The 16,564-nt window shown below is 35.6% G+C and overlaps 1 protein-coding gene across 7 annotated transcripts in view; it reads left to right on the forward strand.

The window, feature by feature from the left end:
• Positions 1 to 16,564, forward strand: part of EXOC6 (exocyst complex component 6) — a 195,064-nt gene that overhangs the window by 159,767 nt on the left and 18,733 nt on the right. For 4 of the 7 annotated variants that reach the window (XM_040254531.1, XM_040254533.1, XM_040254534.1 and 1 more), the window contains one exon: positions 1,282 to 1,355. In XM_040254531.1, coding sequence (XP_040110465.1) covers positions 1,282 to 1,355 — 74 coding nt within the window. Of the gene's footprint in view, positions 1 to 1,281; positions 1,363 to 6,451; positions 6,863 to 16,564 lie in introns of all 7 variants that reach the window. The other 3 variants (XR_005723511.1, XR_005723512.1, XR_005723513.1) reach the window with 2 other exon arrangements.

Genomic DNA, 16,564 nt, shown 5'->3' on the forward strand with positions numbered 1-16,564 from the left:
GGAAAAAATGCTTATGATTAAAAAAAAGTTTTTATGCTTAAAGTAAAAGTGATCATTAATTGTACAACATGCACAATAAAAACTTAATTTGAATTCTTCATTCTCCAAAAATGCCAAATAAATTAAGCTGTTCTAGACTTTCATATATTTATGGTTTTTAATTGTTGATTTTGAGCCTTTCTAAACTATATTTCACATAGAAAATAAAGTTAAGAATTATTTTTGTTATTCCAAAATATATAAAAAATTTTTTGTGGTTTCTAAAATACCGGCTCAGATAAATTAACAAATGGAAAATTTGCAATACTTTCTAAGAAAAGTCAGGTATTAGTGGGGAGGGCAAGTGGTGGCAGACATTCGTATTCTTATCAGAGAAGCATGTGTGTAAAATGATAGGGTCTTTTTGATGAGCCACAAGGCTTTTGTTTTCAGAATAACTAGTATTGAGATTGTCTTCAATTAACTAAACAAAGCTGTGTTACTAGTATTAAATTTTTGTAAGTACAAAAAATTTTTGAAAGAGATTCCCTCGTGGTCCAGTGGGTAGGACTTAGCACTTTCACTGCAGTGGCCTGGGTTTAATCACTTGTCTGGGAATTATGATCTCTAACTGTGTAGCTTGGCTCTTTCAAAATATTTTTTGTCTAAAGATATTAAGAAATCTGTCTTATTAAATCTAATTTTTAAGATATCCCTAGTTTTTAAAGAAGTGGGATTCCTTTATGGAAAAAAATTATTTGAAAGAAAGACATTCCTGCATCATCCTCATTTTGCTAATTCGAACATTTCACCTATGTGTTGCTTTCTTACATGGCTGCCTATTGTTGCTGTTAGCTAGAAGTAGGATTTTATGGAGCATATTCCATAACAAAGCAGATGTTTTCAAGTATTTTGATAACCATGCCATCAGTATATTTTCAAAATGCTTCTATTCACCTAAGGCTAAAAAGAGTCAAAAAACGTTTCTTGATTGAAGTATATTACTACCCTTGAACTTTTGTGGGATAACCATTTAAAATTTATTGTAATTAATGATTTAGAGTAATTAAATGGCAGATTAGAAGTTTAAAATGATTGAAATATTTGTGGTAATGGGTGTGGAGAACATTCTCAGTGGTGAAATTGAAGGTTATAAATAGTCTTTATTTGAAATGATTACTTGTAAATATTTTAATATATTTTTAATGAGTAGAAATTAATTTAGTGCTTAAACCCTTGTATATTTTGCAATTTTGTTTATATATATATATTGTTTTTTTATTTCATTTTTTTTTAAAATAGTGTTTGCCAGCTCTGAGCCGGTGCCAGGATTCCAAGGGGATACCCTGCAACTTGCATTTATTGACCTCAGACAAGTAAGATGTAATAATGTACTTTTCATTTATTGCTTTCTACCTCTTGCCTTTTTCTTTTCTTTTTTTTAATGCTACAGGAATGCTTGTTTTTGCCTTGAAACAACTTTTCTTCAGAGAAGTGCTTCTTTGATAACTAGGTGTTTGGTCCTTCTCTCTGAACCTGTATCCATTCCGTGTCTCAACCTCATAGGGCATTCTTGTTGGTGACTATTTAATTTAGTTGTTATTAGCAAAGCACATGACTAAATACTAACTTTATCCTTTGGTTTATTGATACTTTAAGTTCTTAATGATTTTATGGTCATATATGAAAATTTGGTAGTATAACATTAGTGTTAGGACCCAAGTTAAGTATAAATTACTACAACCATAAAAGGAATCCCTTGATTAAAATGTTGTCAGCGTAAAGAGTGCTATTTTTATGGTTTTTCTGTATGCCTCCAGAAAGAAGAATAAAACTAATTTTTAAAGGTAATTAATTATGGTGGTGGTAGTAACGTTTACATAATTCTTTTCCAGTCATATAACTCTAAATATAATGACAAATGTGATGATTTTTAAATCTCTTCTATTCTTTTTACTACTCTTTAACTTCTCTACTATATTGTCATTTTCTTTATTTTCTCCATATTACCTTGTCCCATCTCCCTCATAATTTTTCTTCTTATGCTCTTCTTCCTCTTTCCCCCTCCTTTTTCTTTCTTAATCCCAGGGTTAAGGTGTTTAATCAAGCAAGAGTGTGGAGGAGGGGTAAATCCAAGTAAGAGGGCTCAGGAGTGTTGGGATTGACAACAGGAGTGACTGCCGCCTTTGGCAAGAAGAACCAGATGAAGATAGAATTAAATATCAGTCTATTAATGCTCCCATCCCCTTTGGAGGGTGGAGATAGATGGGGCTCCACCATTATTGGTATGAGTAAACTCTTCCACTGTGACGTTAAAGAGCTCTGATTTCATTAAATGTTTGACCGTAGAGCTGCTTTTGCTCATTCCAAGCCAATGTTCAATAAGTATTTATGAACTACTAGGTACTAATTATTTGGAGAGGGGAGATGTGGTTAAAATCCGCACAGAAGTATTATTAAAGATAGTTCCATCCTTATGGAACTTAATAATCCTTTAGAAAATCACAGTATCCACAAACTGGCTAGGAGTACTTATATGACAGTGAGTCGTGTGGAAGTAACTCGTATTTCAAGTCAGGTTTAGAAGGAAATTAGAAAAGCCATTCCTGTTGCCCAATTATAATCTGTAAAGCACTGAACATATAAAATATAATCACATTTATTTCTGTTTACAGTCAGCATTCGTGTATTATGCCAAACAAGGAACACTGTTATGAGTGACCTAGATCTGTAGATGGTTAGCTACTTAGATCTATATATGATTAGCTTTACTAAGTTGGGGAAGATAGTAGAAAATGAAAAAAGTGCATTCTGAACTTCCATTTCAGTTTACCAGAAGATATTCTCACTATTGATGGTAGATCTGTTTTCTTCACAAGTAGTTATCTTTGTTGCTGTCCTCTTTCCCTAGTAAGATTATATAGAAAAACGAGTCCTTTAATATTTATTGTTTACTATTTTTTCAGTTTTCTATGAATTTTATGCTGTTCTAGTTTATAATGTCATGTAGGATTGTAGATGATCAGGTGGATGTTGGCAATTTGGTCTCTGGTTCCACTGACTTTTCTAAAACTAACTTGAACATCTGGAAGTTCACAGTTCACATATTGCTAAAGCCTGGCTTGGAGAATTTTAAGCATCACTTTACTAGTGTGTGAGATGAGTGCAGTTGTGCAGTAGTTTGAGCATTCTTTGGCATTGCCTTTCTTTGGGATTGGAATGAAAACTCACCTTTTCCAGTCCTGTGGCCACTGCTAGTTTTCCAGATTTGCTGGCATATTGAGTGTAGCACTTACAGCATCTTCTTTCAGGATTTGCAATGGCTCAACTGGAATGCCATCACCTCCACTAGCTTTGTTCATAGTGATGCTTCCTAAGGCCAACTTGGCTTCACATTCCAGGATGTCTGGTTCTAGATGAGTAATCACACCATCGTGATTATCTGGGTTGTGAAGATCTTTTTTGTACAGTTCTTCTGTGTATTCTTGCCACCTCTTCTTAATCAAATTGCCAACATCCTCTGGATCATCAAAAAAGCAAGAGAGTTCCAGAAAAACATCTATTTCTGCTTTTTTGACTATGCCAAAGCCTTTGACTGTGTGGATCACAATAAACTGTGGAAAATTCTTCAAGAGATGGAAATACCAGACTACCTGAACTGCCTCTTGAGAAACCTGTATGCAGGTCAGGAAGCAACAGTTAGAACTGGACATGGAACAACAGACTGGTTCCAAATAGGAAAAGGAGTACATCAAGGCTGTAATATTGTCACCCTGCTTATTTAACTTCTATGCAGAGTACATCATGAGAAACGCTGGGCTGGAGGAAGCACAAGCTGGAATCAAGATTGCTGAGAGAAATCAATAACCTCAGCTATGCAGATGACACCACCCTTATGGCAGAAAGTGAAGAAGAACTAAAGAGCCTCTAATGAAAGTGAAAGAGGAGAGTAAAAAAGTTGGCTTAAAGCTCAACATTCAGAAAATGAAGATCATGCCATCCAGTCCCATCACTTCATGGCAAATAGATGGGGAAACAGTGGAAACAGTGGTTGACTTTATTTTTCTGGACTCCAAATTCACTGCAGATGGTGATTGCAACCATGAAATTAAAAGATGCTTACTCCTTGGAAGGAAAGTTATGACCAACCTAGACAGCATATTAAAAAGCAGAGACATTATTTTGTCACCAAAGTCCGTCTAGTCAAGGCTATAGTTTTTCCAGTAGTCATGTATGGATGTGAACGTTGGACTATAAAGAAAGCTCAGCACCGAAGGATTAATGCTTTTGAACTGTGGTGCTGGAGAAGACTCTTGAGAGTCCTTTGGACGGCAAGGAGATCCAACCAGTCCATCGTAAAGGAGATCAGTCCTGGTTGTTCATTGGAAGGACTGATGCTGAAGCTGAAACTCCAATACTTTGGCCACCTGATGCGAAGAGCAGACTCATTGGAAAAGACCCTGATGCTGGGAAAGACTGAGGGCAGGAGGAGAAGGGGATGACAGAGGATGAGATGGTTGGATGGCATCACTGACTCAATGGACGTGGATTTAGGTGTACTCTGAGAGTTGGTGATGGACAGGGAGGCCTGGTGTGCTACGGTTCATGGGGTCACAAAGAGTTGGACACGACTGAGCGGCTGAACTGAGGATTGTAGTTAGGATCACATAATTTTTAAAAAAATTTTATTGAAGTATAGTTGACTTACAATGTTGTGTGAGTTTCAGTTACAGCAAATTGTTTCAGTTATACACATGCATATATTCATTCTTTTTCAGATTCTTTTCTCATATAAGTGATCACAGAATATTGAGTAGAGTTCCCTGTGCTATACTAACTACCATGGGGCTTCCTGGGTGGCTCAGACGGTAAAGAAATCACTTGCAAAGCTAGAGACCTGGGTTTGATCCCTGGGTTGGGAAGATCCCCTGGAGGAGGGTATGGCAACCCATTCCAGTATTCTTACCTGGAGAATCTCCGACAGAGGAGGCTGGCGATGGGGTTGCAAAGAGTCAGGCACAACTGAGTGACTAAGCACAGCACTTCAGCATACTACTATACTACTATATAGTAGTGTGAATATGTTAATTCCAAACTCTTGATCTATCCATCTTCTTCATGCTTCCCCTTTGGTAACCATAATTTTGTTTTCAATCTCTGTAAATCTGTTTTTGTTTTGTAAGTAAGTTCATTTGTATTTTTAAAAAAATTACATTCTACATGTGAGTGATATCACATGGTATTTGTCTTTTTATGTCTGTGTACTTAGTATGGTAAGTCCATCCATCCCTAGGTCCATCCATGTCACTGTAGGATCACATAATTTATAATGCTTTTGGCAAAGATTCTGTTCCTTGATTTGCCCAGATAGGTGGTTGGTTCACAGTAAATTAAGATTGATCCTAGGTACTTTCTTCCTTCAAACAATCATCATTTGACAGCAAAAAAAATCTCTTTACAAGCATGTAGCCCACTAGGGAATTGTTATAAAAGCATAATTATAAATATTAATAAACATTTCAAGTCTTTTTGGTTGATTTACTTATCAGGTATGTGTACTTAAAGGCATTAAGTCCAGATTGACATTTCCTCATCAAGGTAATTTCTTGAAGAGATTTAAGTGAATAAAAAAGTCTGTTCTAAACATTTAGAATTATGACATTAGAATTCTAAAACATTTAGAATTATGACAAGTACATAGAACTGTTAAAAGATTAATGTAGAACTAACCAGTTAATATAAAACACAATTTTAAAGTATGGTAGTTAGTATGCAGTGAAAATGAGTAGTGGATAGAAAATTTTGATGAACTAGCTTTTTATGTATTAATTTTTCTAGTCTTAAAAGAGGCTTAAAATTATTTTTCCTGATTATTAATGTTAACATTTAATCATACTTTCTTCTTGTACTTATTTATTCTAAAACAGGATGCAGCTAATTCTTTAAGTACTGCACCATGGTGATATAACATGAATTTTATGATTTCAGAGGCATGAATTTAACAATAACTTGATAATGATTGTTATTTTTCACCTATATTTGTTTTTCAGATTAACTTACAAATAGTTTAGTAGTAAAATTCTAAGTATGGAAATTGGCCAAAAATATAATTTGTTTTGAAAACTTTAATCTCATATAAGGTGATATAATTTTTTTATCAGTGTCAGTGATTATTTCAATAAGGATGCCTTAAAGTGTCAGTAGTGTTATGCTCCTGCCTTCATAAAGATATTTCATAGCAGCATATTATTTTAACACTTTTATTTAAAGTAGTATATCACCAAACATAAAGAGGGTGCTAACACTTTTATTTACATTTCAGTTGAATTTCTGCACTTTTCCTTCTTTTTTTGCTGGTCTGTGATCCATTTCTGTCTTAATAGGGCAGCTGACAGTTCTTTTCAAGTGTACTTAGAAAGGCAAAAGAGCCCTTTTCATAGTACTTATAAGAGGTCATGCTTCTGTTTTTCAGTTTGAATTTGATACTGCTTCATGAATTGCTGGGTATGAAAGATTAGGAAGTAGGTCCAGTGGTCAAATTTTACCTGCCCACCCGGACTTTGCCCTGAGGTCAAACTCCTGGTACTTGCTGTTCTGAATAGAGGAGTTGATGACAAGTATGAGCTGATACAAGAGGAAAGTTAGAACCATATCAAAGCTGAAGGCAAGAGAATTGGGACTCAATGAGAGACTGTAGCTAAAAGATGGATCATCAGAATTGCCCTCTTCTAAAGAAAAGGAAATAGCTGACCTGTGAGTGAAAAGACTTTATCATCCTGCCAATCACATGCTTGCTAATGGAAGCCAGTTATCTCAACAACATTTTAAGACCTTCTGACCCAGTTGACAGTGTGGAGAATTAGCAGTACTGGTACTGTCTTATGTGAGTATCCTTCCTCACTCAATTTTAAATGTGCTGTTTGAACATGATTTGTCTGTGTATACTTTTTTAGTAAGTAAAGCCTACTATCCTTCTACCCCCAGTTCTGAAATGAAGTCACTAAATGATGATGGACTTTGATACACTTGTTTGTATCTGTTTTCTTTTACAAAGACCATCTCTTTTGTTAAATATAATCTTTCAAATGGATTTCAAAAGAATTTCAAAATACATAAAATGAAAACCTGAAAATTTTTAAATATTTTTATTATAAGATTCTTTATATAATATATAGTATTCAATAATACATTTTAAAATAACTCATTCTTAATACATAGCAAAACTTTACTAAATGTCACTGAAAAAAGAGGTGTCCCATATAACTGAATTTCCCAGGAAACTAAAGATTAGTGTTTAATCACTAAAACTTTTAAAATGTAGCCAAGTTAGTGGGAAACTTTAAGAATATGTCTCTCACCTTCATAGCTTCTTATTGAGCATAACTCTCACGGTGGACTGAGCATTCATGCCGCACTAATAATCCTGATAGCAAATCCTCTTTACCTGGTCCTGTTTCACTTTGTGATAAATTAGACTGGCAAGATATTATTGCTGCATCTGACAATATCTTGATAATCCTTCAGATAATAGGGAGAGCTTGAGGTAGGTTAGATGAAATGCAGTTAGATAGGGTTGAAGCTAATAAAGCAGTCTCTTCCCCAGAGAATATTGGCTGATGTATCATTATCACCCTCAAGCAGTATGTCCTGAAGTGTCTTGCCAGGAACATTGACTTCTCAGGATGAGAAAAGATTTCTTTAAAAAAGATTCTAAGTCAGCTAAGTTTAGGAAACACTTTATACTCTAATCCCCTCTTAGAGACTTACCATGTGCATTAGAATTGTAAGGACTGAGAAATGGTTTGGTAACCCAGCATTACCTAAACTTACAGAATACGTCCCTTGCTAATTTGGAGTTGTATTACATGAACATACTTTGGGAAATGCTGCTTTAAGTCAGGATTCTATCAACACCCTCTCGATGTCTGTCTTTGACAGTTTGGGATGAACATATTTTTTAAGTGATGACTTGGATAAATACATAGAGGAAATATGAACTATATATATAGATTACACAAAGCTAGAAGACTTACCTAAAATGATAGAAGACAGAATCAAAGTGCTTTCTGTAGACTACAGTGACAAGCCAAAGCCAACAAAGTTACATTTAGCAAGAAAAATATTGAGTGTTCTATTTAACTTTTTTAAAATTAAATTTTTAAAAATACAGAATGTGGTAAATCTGACTTTTATTATGAAAAAGATCTTGTTGTTTTAGTTAACTTCCAAATAAACCAGCAGTGTGCTGGGAATTCTTAGACTGCATTAATGAATGTGTGATATTTGGGATAGACTACTGTGATGTGAGGCTGTTAAGACTGTGCTTTAAGTATTGCATGGTTTGAGAACACAGAGAGAATTACAAGGGTAATGAGAGATCGGATACCGTGTCATATGAAGAGCCTTTAAAGATGTGATACTAGGGGACTTCCAGCAGTCCAGGGGCTAAGGCTCTGTGCTTCCACTGCAGGGGCCATAGGTTTGATCTCTAACTAGTGAACTAAGATCCCATATGCCATGTGGCTAAAAGAAAAAAAACCTGGGAATATATAGTCTAAACCTTTAGAGAGGTATCCTTTTATGAGTGAGTGAGTGACATTGCTCAGTTGTGTCCGACTCTTTGCAACCCCATGGACTGTAGACTACCATGCTCCTCTGTCCATGGGATTTTCCAGGCAAGAGTACTGGAGAGGGTTGCCATTTCCTTCTCCAGAGGATCTTCCAAACCCAGGGATTGAACCCAGGTCTTCCGCATTGTAGGCAGACACTTTACCGTCTGAGCTAACTCAAATACATGGTTCTTATTAGCCTATATTTGAGTCATTTTCTATACCATTTTCTGTTGCCTATTACAATTCAGCTCAGTTCAATTGCTCAGTTGTGTCTGCCTCGTTGGACCCCATGAACTGCAGTACTCCCAGCTTCCCTGTCCATCACCAACTCCTGGAGCTTGCTCAAACTCATGTCCATTGAGTCGGTGATTCCATCCAACCATCTCATCCTCTGTCATCCCCTTCTCCTCCTGCCCTCAGTCTTTCCCAGCATCAGGGTTTTTGCCAGTGAGTCAGCTCTTCGCATCAGGTAGCCAAAGTATTGGAGCTTCAGCTTCAGCATCAGTCCTTCCAATGAACATTCAGTCCTAATTTCTTTTGGGATTGACTGGTTGATCTTCTTACAGTCCAAGGGATTCTCAAGAGTCTTCTCCAACATCACAGTTCAAAAACATCAATTCTTTGGCATTCAGCTTTCTTTATGGTCCAACTCTCACATCCATACATGACCACTGGAAAAACTATAGCTTTGACTAGACAGACAAACGGCCGACAAACGGCAAAGTAATGTCTCTGCTTTTTAATATGCCATCTAGGTTGGTCATAGCTTTTCTTCCAAGGAGCAATAACCCTATGCCATAAAAATTACAGTTTTTCTTTTCCTATGTAGGATTAGATTCCATTTTCAAGTATTTTATTTCTGGCAAAACAGGGAAAAGAGGAGTGATCATTCCTCTGAACTGTGTGTAGAGAATTTGAGAGAGAATTCGCATTGTGTAAGATATATTTGGAACTCACAGCACTTTTCAGATAAACGTTTTATTGAAATATAACATACATTCAAACAGCTCATAGATGTACTATTGCTAATTTTTGACAAAGGGAATACATCTCTGTAACACCCAGATCAAAAAGAACAACTTGACTAGGAAGTACCCCGAAAGAGACCACCAGCCCTCACTGTACTTCTCCCTCTCAAAGGATAATAACTATAGTGCTTTCTAACACCACAGATAAATTTTGTCTAATTTTGAACTTTGTGTACATGGAATCAGGACTTCCCCAGTGGCTCAGTTGGTTAAGAATCTGACTGCAATGCAGGTTCAATCCCTGGGTGGGAAAGATCCCTTGGAGAAGGAAGTGGGAACCCACTCCAATATTGCCTGAAAAATCCCATGGACAGAGGAGCCTGATGGCCTACAGTCCATGGGGTCGCAAAGGGTCAGGTACAACTGAGTGTCTAAGCATACAGGCATATATATGTATGTGGAATCATGCACTACTAACTTTTTGGTTCTGTCTTCTTTTGCTCAGTATTATGTTTCTGAAATTTATCCATGCTGTTACATGTAGCTCTGGTTCATTCATTCTCTTTGCTGTGTAGTCTACCATTATATAAATATGCTGTAATTTATACATTGATGAGCATATGAATTGATAATAGTTTTACTGTTATCAGTTGTGCTAACATGACATGCTATGGCATGTCTTTTGATGAATGTGCACACATTTTTGTTGAGGTATTTTACCTAGGAGTGGAATTGCTGAGTCAGGGGAATAGGTTTATAATGATTTGTAATAGATACTGTGAAGCAGTTTTCCACAGCAGGAGTACTAGTTCATACTTCATACTCCAGCCAGCGATGTAGAAGAGTTCTTTCTGCTCTGCGTCCTTGCTATCACTTGATATTAGTTGTCTTTTCCTTTTCAGGCTTTCTAGTGGGTATTAAATACTTCTACATTGTTGCTTTAATCTGCATTTCCTTGATAACTTATAAAATTGAACTCCTTTTCATTTATCTGTTGTCTATTTGAATATCCTCTTTTGTGAATAACCTTTTCAAGTTTTTGCCAATTTATTTTTCAATTGGATTGTCTACTTCTTACTGATGTCTACAAGTTCTTTGTATATTCTGACTATGAGTCCTTTTTCAAATGTGTGTATTGCAGGTATCTTTTGCTCTGTGAGTTGTCTCTTACTGATGGCTTTTGATAAATAAAAGCTCATAATTTTAATGAAATCCAATTTATCATTTTTTTCTTCATGATTAATCAGTTCTTTTCATTGTTCAATTTAAGAAGTCTTTACCTACCCCTGAAATTGTAAATGTTTTCTTCTAAGCTTTATTGTTTAACCACTCATATTTAGGTTTACAGTGCATCTGGAATTGATTTTTGTGCATGGTATAGAGTGTAAGATTCAAGATTCATTATGTTCCATATGTTATCCAGTTGACCCAGCACCATTTATTGAAAAGAATTGGCTCTCATAGCATTTCAATGTAAAATAATTATAAAACACAAGACTTTGAAACATAAATGATATGTATTTCTAATATACAAGTAACATGCTTTCTGTTGTCCCTCAGTTAACTGTATGCTTTTAGTTCATGATTCATGCCATTCCTCATTAACAAATTAGTTATAGGGCTGAGGTTTTAAAATAGCAGCCTAACTATATCCCTACCACATCAAAGGTATTTTTAAAAATAAAGCAGTTCTGGAGCAAGTATTCGTAACAATACAGGTAACATAAAAGAAAAAAGCAAAGTGATAAGCCCATGAAGGCAAGAATCGTGCCTTTTTTGTTCACTACTATACATCTATTCCTGGCACATAGTAAACAATCAGTAAATGTTGAATAAGTGAATGCAAATTATTCAGCTATATTAAAAAATATTTTTGGTGTGTAGGTATTACCAAATATTCCTAATTTGGTATTAGGAATTGGGATACTCCATATAAGTTAATGTTCCCTATAAAAAAAACATACTTTAAAAGAAATAAAATTTTCTTTACTATTTAAGTTATTTTTTATGGGAATAGTTCTAAAAAATACATGACACATTTCTCTGCCTTCTCATGTAAAAGTGTAAGCATTACAAACATTTCTTGATTTCTCTTGGTCATTTAGGAATACTAAAAGAAATGTTGTCATTGCTCCAACACCAACTGTTCTTTTATGGATAAATAAATATTTTTAGTAGAGGAATTATAGGAATTTAGACAAAGGCAATATATGCCTTAATTGAGCGATCAATAATGACTAAATATAAAACTAGAACTTAAATAAAGCAACATTTATTTGGAACAGTGAGTCATGAAGAAAGTAGATTATAGTCAGTTAATTTTAGGAAATCCTGAATATTGTGTTCCTCTCTTGTAAATTCACAATTTTATTAGCACATTGAAGGCTTTGAGAGTCCTATAGTTAAGGTATATCCCTCCCTCCCACCACCACCACCAGGCTTGTTTGAGTACAAAATACTTAAAAAAAACAACCTCTTGGGACTTCCCTGGTGATCCCATGGCTAAGACTCCTGGCTCCCAATGCAGAGGACTCAGGTTCCATTGCTGTTCAATGAACTAGATCCCATGTGCCACAACGAAGAGTTTGCATACCAGAACGGAGAGATCCCGCATGCTGCAGCTGATACCTTGTGCAGCCAAATAAATAAATGAATGAATTTTTTTTTTAAGAGAAAGAACAGAGTCCAAGTATGAATCCATACAAATATAGTCTTAAAAAAAAAAAATCTCTTACTGTCCTGCAAATCAGTGCTCTATAGCACAGTTTAAAAACACTGAATTACCTGGACTGCTGCAATGCATTAATCTATGGATTTCTAGAACTATGTTCTGGTTAAAACAGAAGCCTGTGAAAGCAAATAGATAAGCCTTTTAGTAGATAGATGAAATTTAAATATTAAAACACAGGTAATACAAAAATGATGAAAAATAGTAGAAAGCTTTCAAAAATAATTTGTTGAACTTCCTTTTTTAAAAAAACATTCAGATGATTTTATGAAGCATAGTAATTACTAGAGGATTAATGCTGCTTAGCTTCAGTAAACCAGTCAGTCAATCATACAGAATAACTTGTTTTTTAAGAAGAATGAAACGGTAATACAGGATTGCTTGTGAAGAATGAAGCGATTTAAGAGGGAAATTAAAATACCAGCTCATATGGAGTTCGGATCCTAACAGTTGTCACATTCCTTAGTGAATCATCAAGGCTATTGTTATTGAGCCACTGTATGCATACTTGGAGAGAAATAAAGAATATATTTGCTACTTTTTTTTCTCCATTACTAATGCTCTGTAAATGAGATGAGAAAATTTTGAAAGAGAGGTATTTTGATAAAATAATCAAGTTCTATATTTTGTTTGTTGTGAAGAATATCTCCTGGGTTGCCATTTCCTTCTCCAGAGAATCTTCCCAACCCAGGGATTGAACCCACATCGCTTGCATCTCCTGCATTGGCAGGCAGATTCTTTACCCCGGTGCCACGTGGGAAGCAAATACATTTGAAGTGACTTTTTTCAAGATAATTGTACCTTTCCTTAAGACAGAAAACCCTAATACCTTCCAAAGTAAGAATCTTAAAGCCAAAATGTCACAAAGAAAATAGTATTACTACTTAGTGGTACTAATAATATGATGAAAACACTTCTGACTCACAGGAATTTTTTGCTCAGACAGTTTACATGTTGTGTGTGTGGGTACGTGTCCTCAGCTGTACTCTGCAACCCCATGGACTGCAGCCACATTAACTTAGCTGTAAGCACCTTAAGATACAAAAAAGAGAAGAGTTAGGGAAACAAAAGCTGCTTTATTCAGTTTGTCTCTTTTACCTATCACCAAGTCCTCCCTGGCAACAACACCTAAAAAAACTTGTACCTTCCATCACTTCTTCGATCTGAATTTAAAGAATATGTTTTTTAAAAGTCATTTTGTGACCCTGCATATGCATCTTTTATTAATGGTACCCAGGAAAGATTCTCTGCCTCCCAGAAGAGTCAATGGACACTCTAAATTCTGAATATAAGCCAGTTCCTTTTAGTTTTTTTTTTTTTTTTTAACATTATCAATTTCTGGAACTTGACTATCCATATCCTGAGCCAGTTTGACTTCATATACTTGGAACAGGAGTATAGTACATACCGTTTTTTAAAGAAGCAGCCCCTAAAATCCCTCTTCCCTTTGCAGATCTGTTTTCTTAATTACATATGTCATCAACACACATGCCATTTTCTTTCATGATAAATTCCAAATCTGGACCTCTCAACCTGCATGAGGTAACTCAACAGCCCATTAGCCATGACTATTACTGATTTGACTGATTTGACTGTTCTTATATTGTACCACTTTATAGACAGATCTGTTAGGAATGATTTTCAGCTTTTTATTATTATTGTTTCCTTAAGCATTCAACTCCATGAGCAGGAATTGGTTATAACATAGACTGCATTGCATAAAGGTCCTTACCTGCCTTTAGATCAGGGATTCTAACCTGGGGATCACAGGTTGGTTTAGATTTATGCAAAATCTTTTCTATATGTGCATATTTCTGAGAAGAGGGTCCAATATATTCAGTAGATTCACAAAGGCATCATATGTGACCTAACATCAGTTATCTCGCCACCACTGCTCCTGGGAAACTGAAAACTGAGCATGCACACACATCTTAAGACACCTTTGGAACAGGAAGTGTATAAGTAAATTAAACATTTGTTAGTGAAATCCTAGAAGTATTTGTAGTAAAAGGCATTATGTATGGATGGATTGTCATTTATTTATTTACTAATTCATTTATTCAACAAGTGTTTATTGAGTGCCTTCTATAGCCAGCTACTGGGTAAACAATGGAACAGCAGGCAATAAAAGAGTTCCATAATCTGAGAGATGAGTTAGCTAGTATCACAGAGGATAAAGTTGAAGATAAAGACTGTTCGATTCAGAAAGGTATTTTGGCTAGTAGGATGGAAATTAAGGAGTGTAGAAAGAAAGCCATTGAAGAGTCCAAATGGTGTGCTGAGGAGGACATTATCATAGAGGAAATCGTCTAATATGATGGATTCCTCCTTCTCTTAATAACTACCGTGTGCTGTTAGGAAACTGTTTCCTGAACTATTTCAATGATTTAGTGAAATCTGTGTGGGAAAATGATGTATAATTTACTTATGGGAGAGATCTTTTTCATGGCATGCTTAATCTTTGTTACTAAGATTAGTGGATTGTGTGAAACTTGCATTGTAGGGATCATAGTTCATTGAGTCAGCAGTTACCATCTCTTTGAGTATACTATACTTCATCAGGGTGATGGCAAGACTGGTGTGCCAGCTCTGTATCATGTTAAACTATGAGTGTAGTTCCTTCTAATAATATTGTTAAATAAGGAAAGTACCCTGGGAACCCACCTCTCTGTTCTCATTACCACTCTCACCTAATTTCTTCTATCCTTTTCTAAATAGTCTGACAGTCTCTCTAACGTGCCCTCAAATGGTTATAAAATTTAGGAAAGAACGTCAAGTGTACTTCACCAAAGAAAGATAGGAGAAACCTGATAAATGTATGCTTGTGTTTGACTCAAATTGAACAACTTTGGTTTCTACCTAAAGGGACATGAATGAGCCTTGAAAGTTATGAAGGAATTGTTAGGCCATAATTCTTGCCTTGGAGACTGGGTGTCTGCCAAGACTTTACTTTGAAATTTCTGTCTTCTGTTACTAATCTTGAGGCATCATAACATACAATTCTTTTGCCACCAGTCCAGTTTATTCTTTTATGATGAGGAAGAAGGCACTTTTAAATAACAATTATTTCCACTATAATTAAACAAATCTTCTTTTGTTTGCATTATATTTGTTACTATATTGTATACACATTCTGCTTGCTTAAACATGCCCCTCTGACTACTTCACAGGAACTTTCTTTAGAAGTTTTAAAGTCTTTGACTTCTTAAAGTATTAATGGGATTTGCCAAAGTTGTAGTATCCAAATGCTTGACTAGATATAGTAGCAGGACAACAAGCTTGTTCACACAGCTCCTCCAGCAAGCATTTTTCCCTTAGACAATCCTAAATTCATTTGAAGTGCCAGAGAATTAAAGGAAGACATTTGGGGGGTTTACTTCTGAATATAACAAGATCAGACATCTCACAAAGTTTACTTCTAAGGTCCAGATATTAGAAAAGTATGCTGCCCTTTGGGAGAGTTTAGATTAGGAAGGATTAGGCTGTACCCGAATGGCTTTTGCCTTTCAGTGTCGTAATTCTGGTGCCTTACAGTTTATGCACTTAACTAGGTATGAAGTTTTATGCTCATACCTTCTTCAGTTATTGATTCAAATTCTAAGCTAATAGGTTTTTGTGATATATTTAAGGGTAAAGGTTTGGAGCTGTTTTGTAGTTTTGGAAAGTTGCTCTTTAAATGATTTTTTGAAAGCAAGGGGAGAAAACAACATAATAACTACAAAAATAATACATGTTTATGGTTCTTTTTGGTTTTTTAAGTGATTACAAATTTACAAGAAGTTACAAATACAGTTGAGAGAGGTCCTATGTATACTTCACCCAGCTTCCCCAGTGGTAATTAATGTTTTGTATAGTTACCTGGAACGGAAAGTCAAGTGGGCCTTAGGAAGCATTGCTACAAACAAAGCTAGTGGAGGTGATGGAATCCTAGTTGAACTATTTCAGATCCTAAAAGATGATGTTGTGAAAGTGCTGCTCTCAATATGCCAGCAAATTTGGAAAACTCAGCAGTGGCCACAGGACTGGAACAGGTCAGTTTTCATTCCAGTCCCAAAGAAGGGCAATGCCAAAGAATGTCCAAACTACCACACAATTACACTCATCTTACACGCTAGCAAAAGTAATGCTCAAAATTCTCCAAGCCAGGCTTCAACAGTACATGAACTGTGAACTTAAGATGTTCACACTGGATTTAGAAAAGGCAGAGGAACCAGAGATCAAATTGCCAACACCCGTTGGATCATCGAAAAAGCAAGGGAATTCCAGAAAAGCATCTA

This window comes from Oryx dammah, unplaced genomic scaffold, assembly GCF_014754425.2.
Source record: "Oryx dammah isolate SB20612 unplaced genomic scaffold, SCBI_Odam_1.1 HiC_scaffold_14, whole genome shotgun sequence".
NCBI classification, from domain to species: domain Eukaryota; kingdom Metazoa; phylum Chordata; class Mammalia; order Artiodactyla; family Bovidae; genus Oryx; species Oryx dammah.